The sequence below is a fragment of the Nerophis ophidion genome, linkage group LG15 (assembly GCF_033978795.1).
Source record: "Nerophis ophidion isolate RoL-2023_Sa linkage group LG15, RoL_Noph_v1.0, whole genome shotgun sequence".
Lineage (NCBI taxonomy): Eukaryota > Metazoa > Chordata > Actinopteri > Syngnathiformes > Syngnathidae > Nerophis > Nerophis ophidion.
In genome coordinates this window covers 10767068-10794628 of record NC_084625.1, presented here as the reverse complement: position 1 = coordinate 10794628, position 27561 = coordinate 10767068, and the positions used below count along the sequence as shown (strand labels likewise).

General features: G+C 38.6%; 1 protein-coding gene across 1 annotated transcript; it reads right to left on the bottom strand.

Annotated features, from left to right (window-relative positions):
• Positions 1–4230: 4230 nt before the first annotated feature.
• On the bottom strand, positions 4231–22413 carry abhd10b (abhydrolase domain containing 10, depalmitoylase b). Its single transcript, XM_061921496.1, has 5 exons — positions 22257–22413; positions 18323–18509; positions 13331–13442; positions 10827–10964; positions 4231–4821 (listed from the first exon to the last, which is right to left on the bottom strand). Exons 1-5 carry the CDS (start codon positions 22348–22350, stop codon positions 4480–4482), a joined length of 873 nt encoding a protein of 290 aa, XP_061777480.1. The 5' UTR covers positions 22351–22413; the 3' UTR covers positions 4231–4479.
• Positions 22414–27561: the final 5148 nt, after the last annotated feature.

Below are 27561 nucleotides of genomic sequence, written 5' to 3'. Positions count from 1 at the left end.
CAAGGTATATATTGACGCTTACATAGGTCTGGTGATAATGTTCCCCTTTAAGGCCATTCAGGAATGTTTTATGTTGACATCTCACTGTGGTATCTTACTTAATTTATTATCATTTTATTTATTTATTTTGCTTGTTAGAAAGAAAAAACAGCATTTGATGTATTTTTAACAACTTTTGTCAACTGTACGTGTCTGAAAATGTATAAAAGGTTTTTAAACATTTAATATATTTTATTTATTTTTTAAATACAATGAAATACAAGTATGAGACCTTCTACATTTCATTGTGCAGATGTAAATATGATGAGTGTTCTGCACAATATTGCCTTGAAGTGTTCTGGTTCTTTTATATTTGCACTGTAATATCCGGGAATAGCGCGCTGTCGCTAACGTCGTTAATCTTCTTATTGCCGCAGACACGCCGAAAATAGTTCATCCTTATTAGATCAACCGTCAAATTGTGCATAACTGTAACCAAGATGTGGATTCTTTGTTCCCTCTAAAATATTTGGGGTTGTATTTTTTAAATGACAATGCGTGCTTTAGAAGTCAACCAAATGATGCAGCAACAGATATTTTTTTAAAGGCCCGCGGGACCTTCTAAAAATACTAATAAGAAAAAAAAACGGAAAAAAAACCAACTGGAATAAAACAGCAAACAGGTGAAATGTAACAAAAGACTAGCAATTTTGATTAATAGCACAAAGTTGCCATGAAAACTTTTTTTTTTAATATTAAAGTCAATGTTATGAATTATTGAACAGATAAAGGCTCCAATTACTCAACATCAAATATTTCACTTTGAAATATTTTTAGAGGAAAATATTGCATATTTTGTGTGTTTGCCCGAATAATGTTTACTATGAAAGAAGGGCATAAAACAAATAATTTCATAAATATATAAATGATCGACAGATAGATCTCAAGTTGATTTAGAGACTAAAGTGTTGAAAGTAAAAAAAAAAAAAAAAGAGGCTGACTTATTTGAAATACTTTTATCAGTAGGGCCCGTTTGGATCCCCAATCATTTTAGTAGGATATTTGTTTTATACTGTAATAATAATGATTTAAAATACATTTTTATGAATTATTGACCTATTCCAATTCACATAAAAAAAATTCTACTTTAAAATATTTTTGGGGGAACATATTGCATCTTTTATGTTTTTGCCATAAAACATACTACCTTTCATTTGACAAAAAGGGCATAAATCAAACACAAAAAAACATGCAAAAACAATAAAACATAATTAAATGATATGTCTCATACATACATATACACATACAGTCATGAATACTGTATAATCAGGTTTCATCAAACATTTATTAACGTTGTTCCCCTAGGGGAGACTGGGTAACAGATGGCACACTGACACAGCTCAACCTATTTTTACTATAACAATCTACAAGGTTAATACAGTTTTTCTTCCCCTACATTCATCTGCTTTCTTTTGTATATCAACTTATCATTAGATATATGTATTGATGCTTTTGATAGAATTGTATTGTTGATAATAGAAATAATTATTGTTATTATTCATGATCAATAGTACTATTGCTATTTGTATTGCTCCATTTGTAGTGTAATAATGTTCTTTGTCGTTTTTGTGTTAATATTTATTTCACTAATTGCTTCTCTGCAATCACTTTTACTATCATATTTGTAAATATAATTTTGCTGATTTTGTTGTTGTGGTTAATATTGTGTTTTTTGTTGTCTCTCTGTCTTATTTATCCCCCTCTTTTCCCTGTGATTTCCCCCTCTGTCTTCCTTGCTTTTCTCTTTCCATCCCCTCCTGCTCCAGCCCGGCTGCGCCAAATAATAATATATATACATTTAATAAAGTCGAATACAAATAATGCAACAAGAGAAGTATCCGACACTTCTCTTTTCTAAAGTAAATCTGGGCATCTACATCAACGATATGATTTGCCCGAGTAGCTGGACAGGACCCAAAAAAAAAAGGATAGATCTCAAGTAGATCTAGACTCAAGAGACTTAATGTTAAAGGTAAAATACATTTTAAAAGATTTAGATTTTTTTCTTAAGCTGTTGTTGCTCAAATAATAAAATATAAAATATTTAAGAAATAATAATGAATCATAATCAATGTTATGAATTATTGACCTAGTCAAGGCTCCAATTACTTCACATCGAATATTCCACTTGTTGCCGTATAAAACAAAAAGTATGACAAAAAGGGCATAAAACAAACAAAAACATACACATTTGAACAAAAAAAACCCCAAAACATTTAATTGACAAATAGATCTGAAGCTGATCTAGAGATTTAAGCGTTGTAATTAAAACATTTTTAAAAATTTATTTTTTAACACTTATTCCCAAGAATTTTAGTGGAATATCTTTTAACCTGTCGTTGCTTGAAAAAAGAATTATTGATAGTACTTTGATTCCTTCAGGACAGTTCCCTTTAGGAAAATTAAAAATCTATTCAAGGTTCCAATCAATTTTCCCTACAATTTTTCACGTGTGTGAGCAAACGCCAAAACTCCTTGAGCATTCAGTGGCGCACATGTGAGCGAAGGCAGACGTGCACACTGTTATGCGCTTATCTTTTTATTTTATTTTGTGCGCGGCCCGGATTTGTGGTGCGCAGAGGATGCGTGAGCAGTGTGCAATTGCACAGGTGCGTACCTTAGAGGGAACGTTGGTTCCAATTAATTCAAATTAAATATTAAACTTTAAATATTTAATGTGTTTTTAATAATACAAAACAGGGTTTTCTCTGACAAAAAGGGCATAAAACATTTTTTTAAAATGTGTATTAACACATAATGTACACCTGAAGCTGATTTATTTAAGTTTTGATTAAAAAAAAATAATAATAAAAATAACACACGACTGATTTCTAACATTTTTATGAGTGGGTCTCTTTTGGATCTCAAAGAATTTGAGTGGGATTTTTTTCAAACCGGTCATTGATGACAAAAATATTATAATTAAAATCAATTGTGTGAATTGGTGAACTATTTAAGGCTCCAATTCACATCAAATTTGAAAATTTTTGGGGGATAATATTGCATCTTTTTTGTTTTTCAGCGGTCATTGCAGAAAAAATAAATTAAATGTTATGAATTTAAAATGTTCCACTTTATAAATAATTTTGGGGAAAACGTTGCATTTTTTGAGTTTATGACAAAAAGGGCATAAAACATAAAAAAGAAACAACAAAAAACTTTTATTGACAGATAGACCTGAAGGTAATCTGGATATTTAAGCGTTGAATAAAAACATTGGAAAAATAAATGACTTTTTTTCCCCCAAGTTTCAGCGTCCTTGAAAGGACACCTAAAGGTCGAAACATTTTTTACATATATATATATATATATATATATATATATATATATATATTTTTTTTTTTTTTTCTTTTCTTTTTTTCTTCTTTTTCTGGAGTATAAGTCGCCCCGGAGTATAAGTCGCACCTGCCGAAAATGCATAATAAAGAAGGAAAAAAACATATATGAGTCGGACTGGAGTATAAGTCGCATTTTTTGGGGAAATTTATTTGATAAAACCCAACACTAAGAATAGACATTTGAAAGGCAATTTAAAATAAATAAAGAATAGTGAACAACAGGCTGAATAAGTGTACATTATATGAGGCATAAATAACCAACTGAGAAGGTGCCTGGTATGTTAACGTAACATATTATGGTAAGAGTCATTCAAATAACTATAACATATAGAACATGCTATAAGTTTACCAAACAATCTGTCACTCCTAATTGATAAATCCCATGAAATCTTATACGTCTAGTCTCTTACGTGAATGAGCTAAATAATATTATGTGATATTTTATGGGAATGTGTTAATAATTTCACACATATGTCGCTCCTGAGTATTAGTCAAACTACGAAAAAAGCTGCGACTTATAGTCCGAAAAATACGGTATACTGTATATATGTATTGTGTATTTTCAAGTGTGTGGCCAAGTTTGGACTCACGCGTATGAGAGCATGAAATAGATGTCCTACTGAATGAGTGAGGACAGGCTGCATATGTCAAGCACAAGTTAAAGGTCGGGGCCGCAGTTTCGGCGCTTGTTTTCGCCCCATTGAGCAGTAGTCGGCCGTGCTCAATTCGGCGTGAAAAATCCACAACTCGGGCGATAAAGAATGTCAAGCTGGTGTCCTCCACCATGCTCCTTTACTTACCTGCTGCGGCTGAAAACAAGCATGCAATCTAGAAAAGACACAGCTGCACTTAAGAGAGTGCAGAGGTTTTATTGGGCCCACACGGGTGAAATTAGGTCTTAAAAAAGGCACGGGAAGGCTATGGTATTAAAAAGGAGGAGAGAGGAAGCAGCAGTGAGTGACAACACAACATTGGGAACCGGAAGGATCTCCCTTTTCGTGACAGTGGAAATAAAAGGACGCACGACCAATAAAAGGTGTTTTTGGCAAAGCAACATGCCGGTGTTTGCTAGTTTTAAACAGTCCTCTCCCCCAGTACCTGGTCACACCATGGTGGTCAGCTTGTCTATGAGGTCGTCCAGCGTGTAAACCATCAGCTTGATGTCGTCCTTCTCCGACATGCGGTGCTGGCCGTGGCGCCGCAGGATGACGTCCACGTCGGGGCTGAGGATGCGCTCCGCCACCTGCATGGAGATGTGCCAGGGCACGTCCTCGTCCTTCAGCCCGTGGATGAGGCGCACGGGGCAGGTGATGGGGAGGGGGCTGTGGAGCACGCAGTGGTTCTCCGCCTCGCGAAGGAAGTCCATGCTGAACTTGTAGAGGCCGTCCTCAGAGTGTTTGGTGGGCAGCGTCCACTCGCCTGACTCCTCAAACTCCTTCCGCGTCTGCACAGGAAAACATCATTCAGGTCTGCGTCACCTTTTTAACTCACAAGAACACACTTTGATATTTTTCATTTTCAAAACCAATACAATATATTTATGTATTTTTTTTTATTTTTTTTACCGTGAGGGCTCCCCTCAAGTTTGGTACTGGGGACCCGTCAGGGTCTCAGTTATAAAAATGTTGGAAAAAGCCCATCCATCTTCTTCCGCTTATCCGAGGTCGGGTTGCGGGGGCAACAGCCTAAGCAGGGAAACCCAGACTTCCCTCTCCCCAGCCACTTCGTCTAGCTCTTCCCGGGGGATCCCGAGGCGTTCCCAGGCCAGCCGGGAGACATAGTCTTCCCAACGTGTCCTGGGTCTTCCCCGTGGCCTCCTACCGGTTGGACGTGCCCTAAACACCTCCCTAGGGAGGCGTTCGGGTGGCATCCTGACCAGATGCCCGAACCACCTCATCTGGCTCCTCTCCATGTGGAGGAGCAGCAGCTTTACTTTGAGTTCCTCCCGGATGACAGAGCTTCTCACCCTATCTCTAAGGGAGAGCCCCGCCACACGGCGGAGGAAACTCATTTCGGCCGCTTGTACCCGTGATCTTATCCTTTCGGTCATGACCCAAAGCTCATGACCATAGTTGAGGATGGGAACGTAGATCGACCGGTAAATTGAGAGCTGAGCCGGAAGGCGAAGCTCTCAATTTACCGGTCGATAAATATATTGTATTATATATTGTACGTAGATTGACCGGTAAATTGAGAGCTTCGCCTTCCGGCTCAGCTCCTTCTTCACCACAACGGATCGGTACAACGTCCGCATTACTGAAGACGCCGCACCGATTGGAAAAAGCCAATTACCATATTTTTCGGACTATAAGTCACAGTTTTTTTCATAGTTTGGCCGGGGGGGGGGAATTTACACTCAGGAGCGACTTATGTGTGAAATTATTAACACATTACCGTAAAATATCATCCATCCATCCATTTTCTACCGCTTATTCCCTTGTGGGGCCGCGGGGGGCGCTGGCGCCTATCTCAGCTACAATCGGGCGGAAGGCGGGGTACACCCTGGACAAGTCGCCACCTCATCACAGGGCCAACACAGATAAACAGACAACATTCACACTCACATTCACACACTAGGGCCAATTTCATCAAATAATATTATTTAGCTCATTCACGTAAGACTAGACCAGGGGTCAGCAACCCGCGGCTCCGAAGCCACATGCGACTCTTTAGCACCGCCCTAGTGGCTCTCTGGAGCTTTTTCAAAAATATATGAAAAATGGAAATGATGAGGGGAAAAAAACATATATTTTTTTAAATAATTTGGTTTCTTCAGAAGGACAAACGTGACACAAACATCCCTAATGGCTATAAAGCAGACTGTTTGTATTAAACATGCTTCACTGATTTGAGTATTTGGTGAGCGCCGGTTTGTCCTACTAATTTTGGCGGTCATTGAACTCACCCTAGTTTGTTTACATTAGGAGTTGAGAACCTTTTTAGCTGAGAGAGCCAAAAAGCCAAATATTTTGAAATATATTTCCGTAAGAGCCATATAATATTTTTTTTAACACTGAACACAACTAAACGCGTGCATTTTTAAGTTAAACCAACATTTCTAGAGTATAATAGGTCTCTTATTCTTTGTAATAACATTGTTATTCTGAAGTTAACTGTGGAGGGGGCGTGGCCTGCGGGCTTGCAGCGACAGGTGCGTAGATGGCCCACCTGGGCCTTGTTATCTAATCACCTGTCGCTCTGTTATAAGCAGCAGCCAGGAGGAGAGACTGGGTTGAGGCTGGAAATAATATTGCTGGAAAGCAACTGAGAGATTTATTGAAAAATAAAACAATAATGTAACCCTGAAACAGGCTCTCATGTCGGTGCTTGGGGGTCTGAAGAACCCCCAGGAAGGCAAGCCCCACACTAACCAATAATAAATAAATAACTTCTTACCATTGACGCAACTTCTTGAACCGGTGCGGTAGAAAACGGATGGACGGATTAAAAATGAATGAGAATAATTGATATTTTGAACATTTTTAACACTGTGATTACAAATGGAATTATTCATTACTTATCGTGTTAAGCAACGTCAGCTCAGATTTATCAGAGAGCCAGATGCAGTCATCAAAAGAGCCACATCTGGCTCTAGAGCCATAGGTTCCCTACCCCTGGTTTACATGCATAACTTTCCCAGACATGATTTATGCCGCTTCTTTTTCTGTCTCATTTTGTCCACACAAACTTATAACGTTGTGCATGAATGCACAAAGATGAGTTTTGTTGATGTTATTGACTTATGTGGAGTGTGTTAATCACACATATTTGGTCACTACATGACTGTAAGCCAGGGGTCTCAAACACGCGGCCCGCGAGACGTTATTTTGCGGCCCGCACCTTAATATGAAAATGTAATGTTGGTGCGGCCCGCGAGTTTTATATGAATGGCGCTTTACAGCGTCATACTTGTATACCCTCGGTTTTTTCGGGATACTCACATTTTTCAGTGCCCCTCCAGGGGTAATTATTCTCCCAAATTCCACTCAAACTACAATATTAAGAGGCACTGCGTTTAGTGTTCTCTACAACCTGTACAAACAGCGTGCCAGCCCAGCTACTTGTTGTATTTGGCTTTTGAAGAGGCAGTGAGCGACTGCAAGACCTAGTTGATCAACAGCCACACAGGTCACACTGAGGGTGGCCTTATAAACAACTTTAACACTATTACTAATATGTGCCACACTGTGAACCCACACCCAATCAAGAATGACAAACACATTTTGGGAGAACATCCCCACCGTAACACAACATAAACACTACATAACTAATACCCAGAATCCCATGTAGCCCTAACTCTTCCGTGCCAGAACATACACCCCCACCCCCCCAACCTCTCCCCCTATTGTATTCTATATTCTGTGTTATATGTCTTTTATTTTGCACGATTGCACCACCTAAAATTCCTAGTTTGTGAAACCGTTCTCAAAAAATGGCAATAAAAAAACTTCTGATTCTGAAAAAACGTGTGACTGGGCCGGCACACTCTTTGTATGGTGGAAAATTGGACGAGACGACTAGATCGATTAGGAGTGACAGATTGTTTGGTAAACGTATAGCATGTTCTATATGTTACAGTTATTTGAATGACTCTTACCATAATATATTACCGAATTTTCCGCGCTATAAGCCGCACCTAAAAACCAAAAATGTTCTCAAAAGGTGACAGTGCGGCTCATAACCCGGTACGCCTTTTATATGTATTAATATAAATATTTATTTTCATAGAGTTTAGGTTTCGCAACTACGGTAAACAGCCGCCATCTTTTTTCCCCGTAGAAGAGGAAGCGCTTCTTCTACGGTAAGCAACCGCCAAGGTAAGTGCCCGCCCACCTGGAAAGAGTAAGCGCTTCTTCTTCTATGGTACGGAACCACTAAGGTAAGCACCCGCCCCCGTAGAAGAACAAGCGCGCGGCTAATCCGATTCATTTCATTTGTGTGTTTCTGTAAAGACGACCACAAAATGGCTCCTACTAAAAGACACGCGTACAACGCAGAATTCAAACTCAAGGCAATAAGTCACGCAGAAGAACACGGAAATAGAGCTGCAGCGAGAGAATTGAACATAAATGAATCAATGGTGCTTAGGTGGAGGAAGCAACAGGATGACCTGCGCCAAGTAAAGAAGACAACACAGAGTTTGAGGGAACAAAGCAAGATGGCAACAGTTGGAGGACAAACTGGAACAGTGGGTAGTTGAGCAGAGAGCAGCAAGCAGAAGTGTCAGTACCATCACTATTCCAATGAAAGCAACAGCGCCAGCAAGCGAACTTCACTTAGATGATTTAAAAAGGTGGTGCTTCTTGGTGTTTCCGGTTCATGAAAAGACGCGATCTCTCCATCCGCACACGGACTACTATTTCACAGCAACTGCCAAAAGACTTTCAAGAAAAGCTGGCTACTTTCCACGCATATTGTAAAAACAAGGTAGCTGAAGAAAGATCCGGCCAGGAAGGCAGGATTGATGGAACTGCCGGACAACAACAGCGACACTGACTCTGATGACTTCGACGAGACGGAGCCCGCCATTTTGGATGCCGTATTCGCCCAATTTTTTAATTCAGACACCGAAGAAGAAGAATTCGAGGGATTTATGGATGAGGAATAACTTCTGAAGGTGAGCTTTAAATGTTTATTTTGTGTGCTGTGACATTAACGTTCGAGCAAAGTTGAGTTATTGATGTTGCTATTGCTCTGCAATATTTTGAGTGTTACTATTGTTGTGATTGCACATTCGCACACTGGTTTGTATTATTAAAGTTTGACTGACCTATCTGACTGTTTTTTTGACATTCCCTATAGCGCAGCGGGGGCGCGGCTTATGACCCGGTGCGGCTTATAGGTTTACAAAGTTTTTAAATATGCCATTCATTGAAGGTGCGGCTTATAACACGGGGCGGCTTATAGCGCGGAAAATACGGTACGTTAACATACCAGGCACCTTCTCAGTTGGTTATTTATGCCTCATATAACGTACACTTATTCAGCCTGTTGTTCACGATTCTTTATTTATTTTAAATTGCCTTTCAAATGTCTATTCTTGGTGTTGGTGTCAGTGCGACTTATATATGTTTTTTAACTTCTTTATTATGCATTTTCGGCAGGTGCGACTTATACTACGGAGCGACTTATACTCCGAAAAATACGGTATTATTTAAAAAAATAAAATAAAATTATTATTACTTAACAGCAGTGTTGGGATTAATGCGTTACAAAGTGGTAACCAGTAGTCTAACGCGTTATTTTTTCATACTCAGTCACTGTTACTACAAGATGCCTTACTGCGTTATTTTACGTTATTTTTTATGTAGTATCGGCTAGAAACAGAACAGAAACAGTTTTATTGGAGAGCTGCAGTGTCGTCCTTCTGAATCTGCCTGTGTCACAAGCGGGAGAAGAGAAGGTACACTCTGTCAATTCTCTAACATACTCTTTCATTCTAGAATTCAAAAGTTTTTGATTATCACATCACTCTAAATGTATAGACTATAAAGTTAACAAACATAAAGCGGGATCCTAGTGGGCCAGGCCAATCTTTCCTTATCTTTAAACTAAAACTGGGGAAATGCGTAGAGTGTTGTGGACTTCAGTACAGTGTTGATCTCCTGAAGACATGATCTTATTTCACAATTCCTGGTTAGGCTTTGTGTATGTCATGTGTGCCTTCCTTGGGTGAAGCCAGGTTTACAGCTATGTTGTGATATGTTGTTATTATGCTGTTTGTTATGTGGCAGCTATTTAAAATAGTTTTGTCAATTTGTTCTGGCCTGAAATAACTTGGCCCTTTGAAACATATCTTTGTCTTTGTGTGTTGTATGTAGACCACATGGCTTTTCAACCTATATTCAACTAATTTTCCAAGATGGCGCCGCCGTGTGTGGCTGGCCGTCTACTGCTCTCAGTCTGCTTTCAGTTTTTGTTGATTTTGTCCTGCTAACTGTTTTTTTAACTTTTTAACTGCTTTTTATCCAATAAATTGTTCTTAGGGTAATTTGTGATTGCTATTTCAATGTGTTTTTTACTTATGTTTTACATGTTATTTTTTTAGTCGGTCCTTTGCCTTAATTTCCTTGCGGTGTACAGCCCCTTGTTCTTCAACCGTGGTTGTTTTTAAAGGGTTTTAAAGGTCACCCACATCTGCGGTCCTCTCCAAGGTTTCTCATAGTCATTCATATTGACATCCCACTGGGTTGTGAGTTTTTCCCTGCCCTTATTTGGGCTCCGAACCGAGGATGTCGTTGTGGCTTGTGCAGCCCTTTGAGACACATGCGATTTAGGGATGTATAAATAAACATTGATTGATTGATAATTGTTTGGGTAAGGGGCCCCCCTTACGACATTCAAGCGGGAAAAAAATGAATTTTCAGATATTTTCACTGATCAAGGCGGGGCATCTCCTACAGCAAAGGCTGCTATTTCAGTACAAGCGGTACGGAAAAGGGCTCTTACCTCGAGGGGGAGAGATTTGAATGACGTAACAATGTGGTCAGCGGCGGTGGAAATGCCCACCAGGGCGGCAGTCTTCTCCGGCCTTGCAATGGCCGCCAGCAGCATGAGCCAGCCTCCGATGCTGGAGCCCACAAGTATCTAGAAGCAAACAAAAAGGTTTAGTAGACATGTGTCAGTGACATCACAGCTAGCGGGGGTAAAGCTGTTAATAGAGAGTACGGACACCTCCACCTCACAGCTGGTCCCAAACATGACGCCCTGAGAGGCATTTTGACCAATCAGAGAGAGTTTGGTCAGAAAATCTGTTTAATGATGGGTCAAAAGCCCCTCACGTAACTACAGGACGCGATGTTTGGGGCCAACTCTGAAACAGCTTTGTCCATAAATCTCTCTATTCATGGCTCTGGGCATTGTGGTGTCATAGTGACATCTTGTGGCCAACTTGTGAAATTAACAAATATGAAATAACTGAAGAGATAGCTGCAAAATTAAGATAATTCTACAGCAAGCATCAAGACAAAATCATTGTTGGCAATAATAATTGCAGGGGTGTCCAAACCTTTTCCACTGAGGGCCACGCGCTGGAAAATCAAAGAATGCGGGGGCCATTTTGATATGAGATTTTTTTTAACTCCCTTAAAAGGCGCATACTATATGCCCTGCGGCAGTTCAAGGAAATACGGTATATGTATCTATCTATATTATAAATATATATATATATATATATATATATATGTATGTCTTGATTGGATTATCCAGAGAATAGTGCTCGATACCGTGGTAGAGCGCAATATGTAGGTGTGGGAAAAATCTCAAGACTACTTCATCTCTATAGAACTGTTTCATGAGGGGTTCCCTCAATCTCCTGATGATTGAGGGAACCCCTCATGAAACAGTTATATATATATATATATATATATATATATATATATATATACATACATATATATATATATATATATTATTATCTCATTTATACATGTATATATATATATATATATATACACATATATATATACACACACACATATATATGTATATATACATATATGTATACATATATATGTACACATATACATACACACACTATAAATATATATATATATACACACACTATAAATATATATATATATATACACACACACACACACACATATATATATATATATATATACACACACACATACATATATATATACATATATATATACATATATATATATATACACATATATATATATATATATACATATATATACACACACACACACACACACACACACACATATATGTATATATATATGCCTCGAAAGAAATACACACACATATATATATGTTTTTTCAACAAATAGATCTCTAGACCAACTTCAGATCTATCCATCCATTAAGTTTATATGTTTAATGTCTAATTTTGGTTGTTGTATGCTTTTTTTTTTATCCGGCAAACAAACAATATATGCAATATTTTCCCTCAAAAAATATTTTAAAGTGCAATATTTGATGTGAAGTAATTTGAGCCTTGAATAAGTCAATGATTCATAAAGACATTGATTTTGATTCATTATTATTTTTAGAGCAATGACAAGTTAAAATAATCGGCCTTAATGTCTCTGGGATCCCAAAAAAAGTCAAAAAAGGACATTTTTTATTTTTATTTTTAATGCTCAAATCTTTAGACCAATCAATCAATCAATGTATTTTATTTCGGCAATCTTCACATAAAACAAAGAACAACAACAAGAAAAGAAAAAAAAAACACTCATTTGAGCAATGATTGAGCCGAAAGGGTGTAGGTTGAAGCAACGCTTATATAAACCTACCCCATCACAACAAGAACAAGGTTCAAAATATATAAAATCTAAAACATGCTTCACTTATATTACTTTTTTTTTAAACAATATATAAGCAACATATATGTAGCACACGTCTCATATACACAGTTTAACATTTAAATCAAACATATACATTTGTACACTTATATATATTATATATACACAATTTATTTAAATTCCATATAAATAAATTGTGTATATATATATATATATAACTATAAATCTATCTGTCCATTATAAGTTATTCATATTTTTCAATGTTTTTTTTTACGCTTTTTTGCACTTTTATATAGCAAAAACACAACATATTCAATATTTTCCTCAAAAAAATATTTCAAAGTGGAATATTTGATTTGAAGTAATTGGAGCCAGGAATAGGTCAATATTCATAATAATTTTCTATATAATAGTATTTTTAGAATGTGCCGCGGGCCATTAAAAAGTTGCGACAGCCTGCACTTTGGACCCCTGAGGACTGGTGCGTTCACAAATACCATAAAAGTAGATCTGCCAAACAGATTGATTTCAAACATGGCGCTGATGGTTATATATTATCATATTTTTAATCATGACGGTGACAGCGCTCTAAACATATCCCAGTATCTTCATCGTATGTGATATCATCCCACTTTGATGACCTTTGACGTGTTTAGGAAGCATTCATTTTTTTACCTGTGGGCCTTCTGCTAATTCATCCAACACATAAAGGACGTCTTTTTTCCAGGTACCGATAGTTCCTTCTTTTAGGACTCCCTCCGAGGCGCCGTGTCCTGTGTAGTCGAACCTGTGGAAGTGTTCAGGAGCAAATGTCACTGTTGAATATTTTGGTGGAGCACGTGCAATGTCAGGGGGGGGGCACGAGTGACTACGTGGAATATGTTTATCATGCTTCGTAAAGCTGCGCACTACAAAATCTGCTCATTCGGCCCTCTACCACTGCAGGAACTTTTTCAGGAACTTTCCCACTTACTCCGGTAAAAAGTCATACCAAAGACTATAAAAATGAGACCTATTACCTCCCTGCTTGGCACTCAGAATCAAGGGTTGCTTCCCTCACCTCCCAGGGGGTGTTTAAGGGGATGGGTCAAATGCAGAGGACAAATTTCACCACACCTAGTGTGTGTGTGACAATCATTGGTACTTTAATTTTAACTTTTTTTTAGTTCTTCGGGAACTTTTCAGCGGTGGAACGCTGATTGGTTGAACACAGTTGGGGGTGTTCCTAAAAGGTGTTTTCAAAACACACGATCACCATCAGAATATGCTCAGCAACTTGTTTATTTATTGTGTATTTCTATGACAGGGGTCCCCAACCTTTTTGAAACCAAGAGCTACTTCTTGGGTACTGATTAATGCAAAGGGCTACCAGTTTGATACACACCTAAATAAATTGCCAGAAAAAGCCAATTTGCTCAATTTACCTTTAACTCTATGTTATTATTAATAATTAATGATGTTTATCTTTGTGGAAACACTGATCATCTTAATGATTTCTCACAATAAATATATATAGAAACAGATAAATATTTTTATAAATATATTACGACTCTTTGAAATTCAAAATTCAACCGAAAAAAAGAAGAGAAAAACTAGCTAATTTGAATCTTTTTGAAAAAATAAAAAAAATAACTTATGGAACATCATTAGTAATTTTTCCTGATTAAGATTAATTTGAGATTTTTCTTAATGACATGTTTTAAATAGGTTAAAGTCCGATCTGCACTTTGTTAGAATATATAACAAATTGGACCTAGCTATATTTCTAACAAAGACGAATATTTTTTTTTAAGTTTGAAGAAATATTTCACAAATATTCTTTGTCGGACAAAAAAAAGGTAAAATTAAGAATTAAATTCAAATGTATTTATTATTCTTTACAATAAAAAAAATAAATTTACTTGAACATTGATTTAAATTGTCAGGAAAAAAGAGGAAGGAATTCAAAAGGTAAAAAGGTATATGTGTTTAAAAATCCTAGAATCATTTTTAAGGTTGTATTTTTTCTCTAAAATTGTCTTTCTGAAAGTTATAAGAAGCAAAGTAGAAAAATAAATGAATTTATTTAAACAAGTAAAGACCAAGTCTTTAAAATATTTTCTTAGATTTTCAAATTCTATTTGAGTTTTGTCCCTCTTAGAATTAAACATGTCGAGCAAAGCGAGACCAGTTTGCTAGTTAATAAATACAATTTAAAAAATAGAGGAGTGCTGCTAACTGAGCTATTTTTAGAGCAGGCCAGCAGGCGACTCATCTGGTCCTTACGGGCACCGCGTTGGTGACCCCTGTTCTATGACAACAAACTTGACAACGGAGAGAAAGACGAACGAAGGGAACTTTGGATTTGCAGGAACTTTTGTGGGGCATCTTTGTGCTGAATCACACTGATCAGGGGAACTATCTTGCAGTGTTTTCAATCAGCCATAGTCTTTGCCTGCCTGCAAATGTATTTTGTATCTGAAGTTGACATATTTTGTATTATTTGCACAGCTATGTTATTTATTTTATGTAGAAAGAAAATGTATTTTATGAATAAATTATTTATTTTTCTATTTTACGTAATTATGTGCTACTTAAACAGTTTATTTTATGTGCCGTTCATACTAAGGGTGTAACGGTACCTCGGTGTAGAGGTCACGGTTCGGTACATTTCGGTACAATAAGAAAACAACAAAATATAAATTTTCTGGTTATTTATTGACCAAATTTGCAAACAATTTTAACATTTTTTTAACATTGGGAACACTATAATAATTCTGCCCAATACATGGGCAGAATTGGGTTCATTGTTCTTCCACCATAGAAGTGGATCAAACTCTAGTTTTTAATGCAATATGGTACATAATATAAAAACACCAACGGCATTTGTTATTGCTTTAGCCCTGTCTGACTGGCCAAGGAGAGGCTGCTTGAATGCGGTGGGGAGCTGTGTTTGCACCACACTTGTTTTTCTCTTCGTTGAAGCGATGTTCACTTGGGGGCGGTGCCGCTTCAAATGGGTTAGCATATTTGATGTGTTGCCAGAAGCATACCCTACTGCTGCTGAACAATGTCGACAAACCGCTTTCACTTTGTCTGCCTCTCGTCCTCCATTGTTGTATCGCACTGCGAAGCCGAAGTGTTCCCAAACGGGAGAACTTAACGAGGCAGGAGGGTCTCCCAGCTCTGGCTTTTGCATGTTGTCGTAGCCCGGTCGTTGCTGGCATGCTGTGTGTTGAGCCTCGGTGTGCATTGTTTACACAACGTGCGGTACGCTACTTACGTCCGTCCGTGCGGTGCGCTACTTAATATGAATGTATGGAAACTCGTTCGGTGCATCTCCGTTCCGAACTGAACCCCCCGTACCGAAACGGTTCAATACAAATACACGTACCATTACACACTTATGTAGTTTATACCCATCTTGACTAACTGGGTTAAATAAAAGTGCCACTGACTGTTTACAGTAGAGTTGTCATTCACTTCAATTTCAGTGAATTACGCTCAAAAATGAATATATTTATGTGTATATCTTCACTGGAAAATGTATCGAGATACACATCGAATATCGCGTTTAAGTAAAAATACACGGAGTTTTACTTTTTCGCCCATATCGCCAAGCCTACCGTCTCCTCATTGTTTTAGTTCTGAACATGGCAGTTGAGTTTTGGGGAGGTTTCTTCTCCTCACAATGACAACATTTCACTCACATTTATGTCGATTTCCCTGATATTATTCTGCGTTTAACAGTGGATTCTGTTTTATAGGCCAATTATATGACTCTGTCCACGGTTACGTGAATGTACACGGAAATCATATGCCTTACTTATTTTATTGATTAGCAAATTATCCATCCATCCATTTTCTACAGCTTATTCCCTTTTGGGGTCGCGGGGGGCGCTGGCGCCTATCTCAGCTAGAGTCGGGCGGAAGGCGGGGTACACCCTGGACAAGTCGCCACCTCATCGCAGGGCCAACACAGATAGACAGACAATATTCACACTCACATTCACACACTAGGGCCAATTTTTAGTTTTGCCAATCAACTTATCCCCAGGTGCATGTCTTTGGAAGTGGGAGGAAGCCGGAGTACCCGGAGGGAACCCACGCATTCACGGGGAGAACATGCAAACTCCACACAGAAAGATCCCGAGCCTGGATTTGAACCCAGGTCTGCAGGACCTTCGTATTGTGAGGCAGACGCACTAACCCCTCTTCCACCGTGAAGCCCTTGGTTCCAATTAATTCAAATTAAATATTCCACTTTAAATATTTAATGTGTTTTTAATAATACAAAACAGGGTTTTCTCTATAGCAAATTATTATCGGCTCCAAATATCAATTATCGGCCTCCTTGACTACTAATAATCGGAAACAAACCTAAAAATAACCTATTTGTCGATCTATAGGTTAAAGGTTGCAAACAGCCTCTTTAAAGGCCTACTGAAAGCCACTACTACCCACCACGCAGTCTGATAGTTTATATATCAATGATGAAATATTAACATTGCAACACATGCCAATACGGCATTTTTAATTTACTAAATCAAAATGTTCAATTTCCCGCGGAGTTTCCTGTTGAAAACGTCGCGGAATGATGATGCGTGTTTGTGACGTTATTGGTTGGAGGGGACATATTAGCCAGGACCACTTGCGGCTTAAAGTCGTCTCTTTTCATCGCATAATTACACAGTATTTTGGACATCTGTATTGCTGAATCTTTTGCAATTTTTTCAATTAATAATGGAGAAGTCAAAGTGGAAAGATGGAGGTGGGAAGCTTTTAGCCTTTAGCCACACAAACACACGGTGTTTCCTTGTTTAAAATTCCCGGAGGTGAAGCTTTACTATGGATCAGAGCGGTCAAGCGAACATGGATCCCGACTATATGTCAACCGGCAGTTTTCGGTGAGAAAATTGTGGAAATAAGTCGCCTCTTACCGGAGATCAGCGGAGCCAGCGTCCTCCTCAGCTGCCGTGACTTCTCTCAGAGACTCTGGCGCCAAAACACCCGTGGCCACACCCCTCCGACTTTAAGGTACTATTTAACTCACTAAAACACTAGCAACACAATAGGCAGATAAGGGATTTCCCAGAATTATCCTAGTAAATGTGTCTAAAAACATCTAAATCGCTCTCACTGCCATTGCCTTTTTTTACTTTTTTTTTGTAGGCCTTCACTCTAAATTTCCTCATCCACGAATCTTTCATCCTCGCTCAAATTAATGGGAAATTGTCGCTTTCTCGATCCAAATAGCTCTAGCTGCTGCTGGCTATGATTGTAAACAATGTGAGGATGTGAGGAGCTCTACAACCCGTAACGTCACGCGCACATCGTCCGCTACTTCCGGTAAAGGCAAGGCTTTTTTATTAGCAACCTAAAGTTGCGAACTTCATCGTCGATGTTCTCTACTAAATCCTTTCAGCAAAAATATGGCAACATCGCGAAATGATCAAGTATGACACATAGAATGGACCTGCTATCCCTGTTTGAATAAGAAAATCTCATTTCAGTAGGACCGAATGTAAACAAACCAAAGTGTCAGGTATGGGAAAATTCGAGTGGAGATATATTGAGAAAAGTGCTTCTTCGTACTCCTTCTTGGACTAGTTAAATTGTGTACATATTATGACATTTGTCCAAAACAAACAGTACGTCTCCCAAGTGTGAGTTTATTATTTGTCTTACCTGAGGCATGAGTGTCCAAGAGACATACAGAACTCCTCCAGGGACTCGGCCTTCTGCCCATTCATGTTGGACCCATAACCTGGCAGGAAGATCACACCTGGACTCTTGCCCTTCACCCTTCTGTAGGCCAGCTTGGGAAGGTCTGGCCTGGAAGCATACTGGACTGTGGACTTGTGTCTCCGGTCTCCTAGTGGACACACAGGGTTAGCTTCTCATCAAAACGTCTGGAACAACGAGACTGCATGCGAGGTACCATTTTAGGTCGTACTGGACTGGATAGCTTGTACTCGTAGACATCTTATAAGGGTACGCAACATCAACCGCTACTGCCTACTGGCGCTGACGAGACACGGGGCCGCCATCTTGGAGTGGTGATCCACTCCACTCAGTGCAATTCATTTGGCAGGAGCAATGAACGGTCAGCGCATTTAATTCATCTTACCTCACTGAATACCACTGATTTTCACACATTTTTTTGTCATACATGGAGCTATGATAAAGGATACATGTTTTGGCGTGTTTAATTATTCATAGTTTGCTTAACAGCAATAGAATATTCTTATATGCTATGAGTGACCAGACGTCCAAGATCAAAACTGGGAATAAAGCGCTATATAAATATAATTCACTTCACTTCACTTAAGTAGGAAAAAAAACGGTCAGCTATTTTTAAATTCAAGAAACAATATGATTAAACAATGTATGAATACATTTGATATCTATACATCTTAGAGACCTATGGACTGTATCTCTGTTGCTGCAGCAGCAGAAAGTTTCTTCTCTTTTGATATTTTGTATTACATTCTTCCCTTAAATGATCATGTTTACAGTGATTGTTTTATATGTATTTTTTTATGTATGTCGCTTTGGATAAAAGTCCCACAAATTTCATGAAGGTGGGCTGGACAAAATTGGGTTGGAAAAGCTAGACCAGAGGTTCTTAACCTTGTTGGAGGTACCGAACCCCACTAGTTTCATAAGCGCATTCACCGAACCCTTCTTTAGTGAAAAATATATATATATATTTTTTTTTCAAATTCAAGACAAAGTTATATGTTTTTGGTAACACTTTAGTATGGGGAACATATTCTAAGTAACAAAGACTTAATTTAGAGTTATTTGGACACTAGGAGAACATATTCTAAGTAATAAAGACTTAATTTAAAGTTATTTGGTTAGGGTTAGAGTCAGGGTTGGGGTTTTAGTAAGGCCATGCCGAATAAGGCATTAATAAATACTTGATAATGACTAGTTAAGAGCCAATATGTTACTAATTTGCATGTTAATAAGCAACTAATTAATGGTGAATATGTTCCCCAAGCTAAAGTGTAACCATGTTTTTTTTTACTGGTGCACAAAATTAACCGTGCATGAACATCACCTTGTTCAAACAACAAAACCAACACAGTGTATAAACTCACAACAAATTACACACCTGAAAATCAGTGTGACTTCTGTTGTTGCCGTATCCAAAATACGCCGATCATGAGCTGTTTTGGTCACGTGACCGATACGCGAACTATGTCGCACTGACGACTGCGCGCCAACCTGTGTTTATAAGGAAGCGCATCTATCAACGAGATGCTGCTGCCAATTATTTATTATATCGCCGCACTTCTGTCGTTGGTCATTTATCGTCTTCGGAGATCATTTCCACCGTGTCGGAATATTTTGATCGTATATAAGAAAAAAAGGTATTTGTGTTCATTTCCTTGTCGTTTCATCCTGTTCTTTCAAAGTTTCTAGCATTTTCCCACCCAAACAAACATCCTATTGGTCACATTAAAAAGCGGTAAGAGACAACCTGTTCGATAGCTCAGTTGGTAGAGTGGAGGACTGTAGTTGTTCATGCTGCGTTCCTTAGGGCACTTGTTCAAATCCAGCTCGAACTCATTACCTTTTTACCGTGAATTGATTAACGTGGACCCCAATTTGAACACGTTGAAAAACTTATTCGGGTGTTACCGTTTAGTGGTCAATTGTACGGAATATGTACTGTACTGTGCAATCTACTAATAAAAGTTTCAATCAAGTTCACATTATTTATTGACTATATCTATAAAAGATAAAAATATATTTTTATTTAAATGAAGATATGAAATAATCTTAAATGAAATAAAATTACTTGGTTTATATTATTGTATATACTATGTCATATGTCATTTTAATTTTCCTGAAGGAACTCTCCTGACGGAATAAATAAAGTACTATCTAATAAAATCAGGGTCAGTTGAGTCGGTCCATAGGTTGCCTGTAGGGATTTTTAATGTCCAGCAGATGTCAGTATTTAGTGACACAGTATCAATACAGTTTTGCAATGTGTCGAAACAATACATGAAGCCTCATCAACCCATCGCTACTGAACAGCAACCCGGCATCTTTTGTTTTCTACCTGTCAACTGTCAGTTCAGGCTGCTCGCCGGCTCCTCATCACCACTTCAAGATGGCGGACGAATTTCTCGCGTCACAGCAGCCAATGCTGCGTCTGCTTATAAGATGTCTAAGCTTGTACTAGCCTGGTTAATATGGCCTTGTTCCAAATTTAAGTTATTTACTGAAATTGAGTGAGCCTATGGCTTTGCACTTTGTTTATATATATATATATATATATATATATATATATATATATATATATATATATTGGGGAGGAAACCCTGCCCCAAGTGGAGGAGTTCAAGTACCTAGGAGTCTTGTTCACGAGTGGGGGAAGAGTGGATCGTGAGATCGACAGGCGGATCGGTGCGGCGTCTTCAGTAATGCGGACGTTGTACCGATCTGTTGTGGTGAAGAAGGAGCTGAGCCGGAAGGCAAAGCTCTCAATTTACCGGTCGATCTACGTTCCCATCCTCACCTATGGTCATGAGCTTTGGGTCATGACCGAAAGGATAAGATCACGGGTACAAGCGGCCGAAATGAGTTTCCTCCGCCGGGTGGCGGGTCTCTCCCTTAGAGATAGGGTGAGAAGCTCTGTCATCCGGGAGGAACTCAAAGTAAAGCCGCTGCTCCTCCACATCGAGAGGAGCCAGATGAGGTGGTTCGGGCATCTGGTCAGGATGCCACCCGAACGCCTCCCGAACCGGTAGGAGGCCACGGGGAAGACCCAGGACACGTTGGGAAGACTATGTCTCCCGGCTGGCCTGGGAACGCCTCGGGATCCCCCGGGAAGAGCTAGACAAATTGGCTGGGGAGAGGGAAGTCTGGGCTTCCCTGCTTAGGCTGCTGCCCCCGCGACCCGACCTCGGATAAGCGGAAGAAGATGGATATATATATATATATATATATATATATATATATATATATATATATGTGTGTGTATTTGTATTTTATTTTAGTTAATTTGAATTTACAACCCCCTGGCGCTGTTTTATGTTGTACTGTTTTTGTTCTTATTTTGATTATTGTTTCTCGTCTGTTTGTAAATGTTTAAATTTATAAACAAATAAAAAATTTTAAAAATTGACGAGGTCCTTACTGTTTTTCTACTTATTTGGATTATTATTATTTTTCAATTGTTTGTAAATGTTTCAATTTATAATTTATGGTTCATAAGATTAAAATCAAAATAATAATAAAAAAAATTAATGAAAATACGGCGTTATGTATGTGCAGCACAATTTCACGACAATTGACACACTTGACGGCCTAACTTTTTTTTAAAGGGACAGTAACCTATTACTTTACGAACACTACAGGCCTAAACCCCGCAATGAATTAGTGTTAATTACACCAATATGGTTGTTATTGTTCGGAATTAGTAACTAGACAACGTAAAAGCGGTGACAAAAACAAAAAATCCGTCATTTCTTGTCCAATATTCTTACATCGACGCAGTCCATCAAAGCCACACCCCCTCGTGGACGTCTAAAATGTCTTACCCCGGTGGACACAAATGGTGTTTTAAAAAGCTCAATGTGTTATTAAGAGGCGAGCAAACCTTTGGGATGTGGGGAGGACAAAGAAGCAAGGTGTCCATGACTCCAAATCTGTGCGAGTCCTCTCCGACAAGACCTCACAGCCAAGGCCGCCATAATGGAGCGGGAGCCACCGAGGAAATATCGCGAGAAGTGAAAGTCTCGTGGAAGACACCTGGCCCTGCTTCACTGAACACAGTATTTGGAATAATTACCTTTATGGTGTAAATTTAATCCCAATTATAATATGACACATCACATATTTACAGTTTGTTATTACAGCATGACCAAAAAGGAGTAGGAAGAAGCCGAGCTTATTCTTTAACACAACAACGAATCAATCAATCAATCAATGTTTGCTTATATAGCCCTAAATCACTAGTGTCTCAAAGGGCTGCACAAACCACCACGACATCCTCGGTAGGCCCACATAAGGGCAAGGAAAACTCACACCCAGTGGGACGCCGGCGACAATGATGACCATGAGAACCTTAGAGAGGAGGAAAGCAATGGATGTCGAGCGGATCCAACATGATACTGTGAAAGTTCAATCCACAATGGATCCAACACAGTCGCGAGAGTCCAGTCCAAAGAGGATCCAAGACACAGCAGCGAGAGTCCCGTTCACAGCGGAGCCAGCAGGAAACCATCCCAAGCGTAGGCGGACTAGCAGCGCAGAGATGTCCCCAGCCGATACACAGGCGAGCAGTACATGGCCACCGGATCGGACCGGACCCCCTCCACACGGGAGAGTGGGACATAGAAGAAAAAGAAAAGAAACGGCAGATCAACTGGTCTAAAAAGGGAGTCTATTTAAAGGCTAGAGTATACAAATGAGTTTTAAGGTGAGACTTAAATGCTTCTACTGAGGTGGCATCGCGAACTGTTACCGGGAGGGCATTCCAGAGTACTGGAGCCCGAACGGAAAATGCTCTATAGCCCGCAGACTTTTTTTGGGCTTTGGGAATCACTAATAAGCCGGAGTCCTTTGAACGCAGATTTCTTGCCGGGACATATGGTACAATACAATCGGCAAGATAAGATGGAGCTAGACCGTGTAGTATTTTATACGTAAGTAGTAAAACCTTAAAGTCACATCTTAAGTGCACAGGAAGCCAGTGCAGGTGAGCCAGTACAGGCGTAATGTGATCAAACTTTCTTGTTCTTGTCAAAAGTCTAGCAGCCGCATTTTGTACCATCTGTAATCTTTTAATGCTAGACATGGGGAGACCCGAAAATAATACGTTACAGTAGTCGAGGCGAGACGTAACAAACGCATGGATAATGATCTCAGCGTCTTTAGTGGACAGAATGGAGCGAATTTTAGCGATATTACGGAGATGAAAGAAGGCCGTTTTAGTAACGCTTTTAATGTGTGCCTCAAAGGAGAGAGTTGGGTCGAAGATAATACCCAGATTCTTTACCGTGTCGCCTTGTTTAATTGTTTGGTTGTCAAATGTTAGAGTTGTATTATTAAATAGAGTTCGGTGTCTAGCAGGACCGATAATCAGCATTTCCGTTTTTTTGGCGTTGAGTTGCAAAAAGTTAGCGGACATCCATTGTTTAATTTCATTAAGACACGCCTCCAGCTGACTACAATCCGGCGTGTTGGTCAGCTTTAGGGGCATGTAGAGTTGGGTGTCATCAGCATAACAGTGAAAGCTAATACCGTATTTGCGTATGATGTCACCTAGCGGCAGCATGTAGATGCTGAAGAGTGCAGGGCCAAGGACCGAACCCTGGGGAACTCCACACGTTACCTTAACGTAGTCCGAGGTCACATTGTTATGGGAGACACACTGCATCCTATCAGTAAGATAAGAGTTAAACCAAGACAGGGCTAAGTCTGACATACCAATTCGTGTTTTGATACGTTCTAATAAAATATTATGATCGACGGTATCGAAAGCAGCGCTAAGATCGAGGAGCAGCAACATAGATGACGCATCAGAATCCATCGTTAGCAATAGATCATTAGTCATTTTTGCGAGGGCTGTCTCCGTCGAGTGATTTGCCCTGAAACCGGATTGAAAGGTTTCACATAGCTTGTTAGACGCTAAGTGTTCATTTAACTGCTCCGCAACAATTTTTTCAAGGATTTTTGAAATAAAGGGAAGGTGAGACACCGGTCGGTAATTTACCATGAGGTCAGGATCGAGGTTAGGTCTTTTAAGAAGAGGATGAATAACCGCTTTTTTGAATGCTAGGGGAACAGTGCCCGAGGAGAGTGATAAGTTTATAATATTTAGCACTGATGGACCTAATAATACAAAGAGCTCCTTGATCAGTTTCCCAGGAAGAGGGTCAAGTAAACATGTTGTCTGTTTTATTCCATTTACACGTTGTAACAATTCCTCTAATGTTATTTCCTCAAAACGAGAGAAACTATTTTGGAGGGCAGTATCCGCCGTATACACAATCGTGTCAGTGTTAATAGAACCCCGTTGTAGCTGGGACGCATTGTCTTTAATCTCCTTTCTAATGACTTCAATTTTCTTACTAAAGAATTGCATAAAGTCATCAGCTGAGTGGGTTGAGCTACTGGAAGGAGTCCCTTGTTGGGTTAGCGATGCTACCGTACTAAACAAAAATTTAGGATCGTTTTTATTACGGTGGATCAGATTTGAGTAATATTTAGCTTTAGCTAAGGTAAGCATGTGTTTATAAGTTATTAAACCATCACTCCATGCTTGATGGTGCACCTCAAGTTTAGTCGTGCGCCATTTGCGTTCCAGCTTTCTACATAATAATTTCTGAGCTCTAGTTTCTTCTGTAAACCACGGGGTGCGCTTTTTTGGAGCCTTTTTTAACTTTAGCGGTGCTATGTTATCAATGGTTTCGCGCAGGGCGTCGTTAAAGTTGTTAGTGAGGTTATCAATAGAGCCCACATACTTTGGGAATGGTGCCATTACCGAGGGCAGTAGGTCAGCAAGAGTTGTCGTTGTAGCTGTATTAATGTTGCGGCTGCTATAGCAGTTATTATTATTATCAGTTTGACGAACATGCGTCTGAACTTCGAATTTTATAAGGTAATGATCGGACATTACTTTAGCATACTGGAGTATCATAACTTTGGAAACGGTGATACCTCTGACAAGCACTAGGTCTATCGTATTACCGTTGCGATGCGTGGGTTCATTTATTATTTGTGTGAGACCACAGCTATCAATTACAGTCTGGAGCGCTACGCACGGTGGGTCCGATGGGGTATTCATATGGATATTAAAGTCCCCCATTATGATTATATTATCGGCGTGTGTCACTAGATCAGCAACGAACTCTGAGAATTCATTAATAAAGTCCGAATAGGGCCCTGGGGGGCGGTAGATAACAGCCAGGTGTAGAGGCAGCGGTGTGACAGACCTCATAGTAAGCACCTCAAACGATTTATATTTATTATTTATGTTAGGACTAAGGTTAAAGTTTTCGTTGTATATTAGTGCAACCCCCCCACCCCTTTTGAGCGGACGGGCAATATGCGCATGTGTAAAGTTAGGAGGACATGCCTCATTTAGCGCAAAAAAGTCGTTTGGTTTAAGCCAGGTTTCGCTGAGACCGATGACGTTAAGATTGTTGTCTCTGATAATATCATTAACTAACAACGTTTTAGGAGACAATGATCTTGTGTTTAAAAAACCTATATTATAGGTAGTGGGCTGTTTTAGGGAGTTTTTGATCAAATTATCCGTAGTAGCAATATTAATAATGTTGTGTTTATTATGCCCGGTGCATTTAGTATAGTTACGACCATATCTAGGAATTGATACGACAGGAATTTTCCGATTGTTTGATTGTTGCTTTGATAAACTGCACGCATCATGGTTAGCCTCCTCAGTAACGGGGATTTTCCGATTGTTTGTTTGTTGCTTTGATAAACTGCACGCATCATAGTTAGCCACCTCAGTAACGGGGATTTTCCGATTGTTTGTTTGTTGCTTTGATAAACTGCACGCATCATAGTTAGCCTCCTCAGTAACGGGGATTTTCCGATTGTTTGTTTGTTGCTTTGATAAACTGCACGCATCATAGTTAGCCACCTCAGTAAAACACATGTCCAACTCTGAAACACTCAAAGCAGAAAAAACTTGTTCTAATTTAACTGACTCCTTACCCAGACCAGTAGTCTCGCATTTTCCATCTAAATCCGTCTTCGGGATGGAGGAAAGTGGTGTTCTGTGGGGATTAGCCTTCTGTTTTGTTTTTAGCCCCGCTCGGCATCCGCGTTTCCGATTACACCGCTGGCGTCTGCTCTGTAGACGGCCCCCGCTGCTACTAGACTCCGCTGCTTCACAGGCCGCTGGATGTAGCCGCCGATGTATTCCCATGCTAGTTAGCAAGTCTAGCACGCAAGTAATGAATAAGTAACCTAAAAAACTGTTATGTAAAATTTTAAAAAATATACATTTTTTTCACAGTAAAATCCACTTTCAACATAGAGTAATAAAACAACAACCATAGATTTTTCATTATAAAAATATGAATTTTTATCTTAATGGATTTTTTAAAATTTTACAGTAACATTTTTTACAGTAAAATCCACTTTCAAGATTTTTCATTATAAAAAACTTGCATGAATTTTTACTTTAATGAATTTGAAAATTTTACAGTAACAATTTTTACATAGTAAAATCCACTTTCAATATAGAGTGATAATACACTATAGAACACAACAACCGTAGATGTTTCATTATAAAATATTGCATGAATTTTTACTTTAATAAATTTTTTAAACTTTACAGTACATTTTTTTCACAGTAAAATCCACTTTCAATATATAGTAATAATACATTATAAAACACAACAGCCGTAGATTTTTAATTATAAAAAAACTTGCATGACTTTTTACTTTACTGAATCTTTAACATTTTACAGTAACATTATCTTACAGTAAAATCCACTTTCAAGATTTTTCATTATAAAAAATTTGCATGAATTTTTACTTTAATGAATTAAAAAAAATTATAGTACATTTTTTACAGTAAAATCCACTTTCAATATAGAGTAATAATACACAAAAAAACACAACAACCGTAGATTTTACAGTATAAAATACATGCATGAATTTTTAATTTAATTAATTTTGAAAATGTTAGAGTATTTTTTTTTTTTACAGTAAAATCTATTTTTCAATATAGAGTAATAATACACAATAGAACACAACAACCGCAGATTTTTCATTATAAAAAACTTGCATGAATTTTTTCTTTAATGGATTTTTAAAATTTTACGGTAACATTTTTTTTCACAGTAAAATCCACTTTCAAGATTTTACATTATAAGAAACTTGCATGAATTTTTACTTATATGAATTTTAAAAAAATTGTACAT

Coding starts and splice junctions, on each gene's coding strand:
- abhd10b (XM_061921496.1), bottom strand. CDS start 22,350: ATGGCGGCCTTGGCTGTGAGGTCTTGTCGGAGAGGACTCGCACAGATT. Junction 18,510..22,256: donor GTCCTCCCCACATCCCAAAG/GTTTGCTCGCCT, acceptor TGTGTCCACTAG/GAGACCGGAGACACAAGTCC. Junction 10,965..13,330: donor AATTAGCAGAAGGCCCACAG/GTAAAAAAATGA, acceptor GTTTGCTTCTAG/ATACTTGTGGGCTCCAGCAT.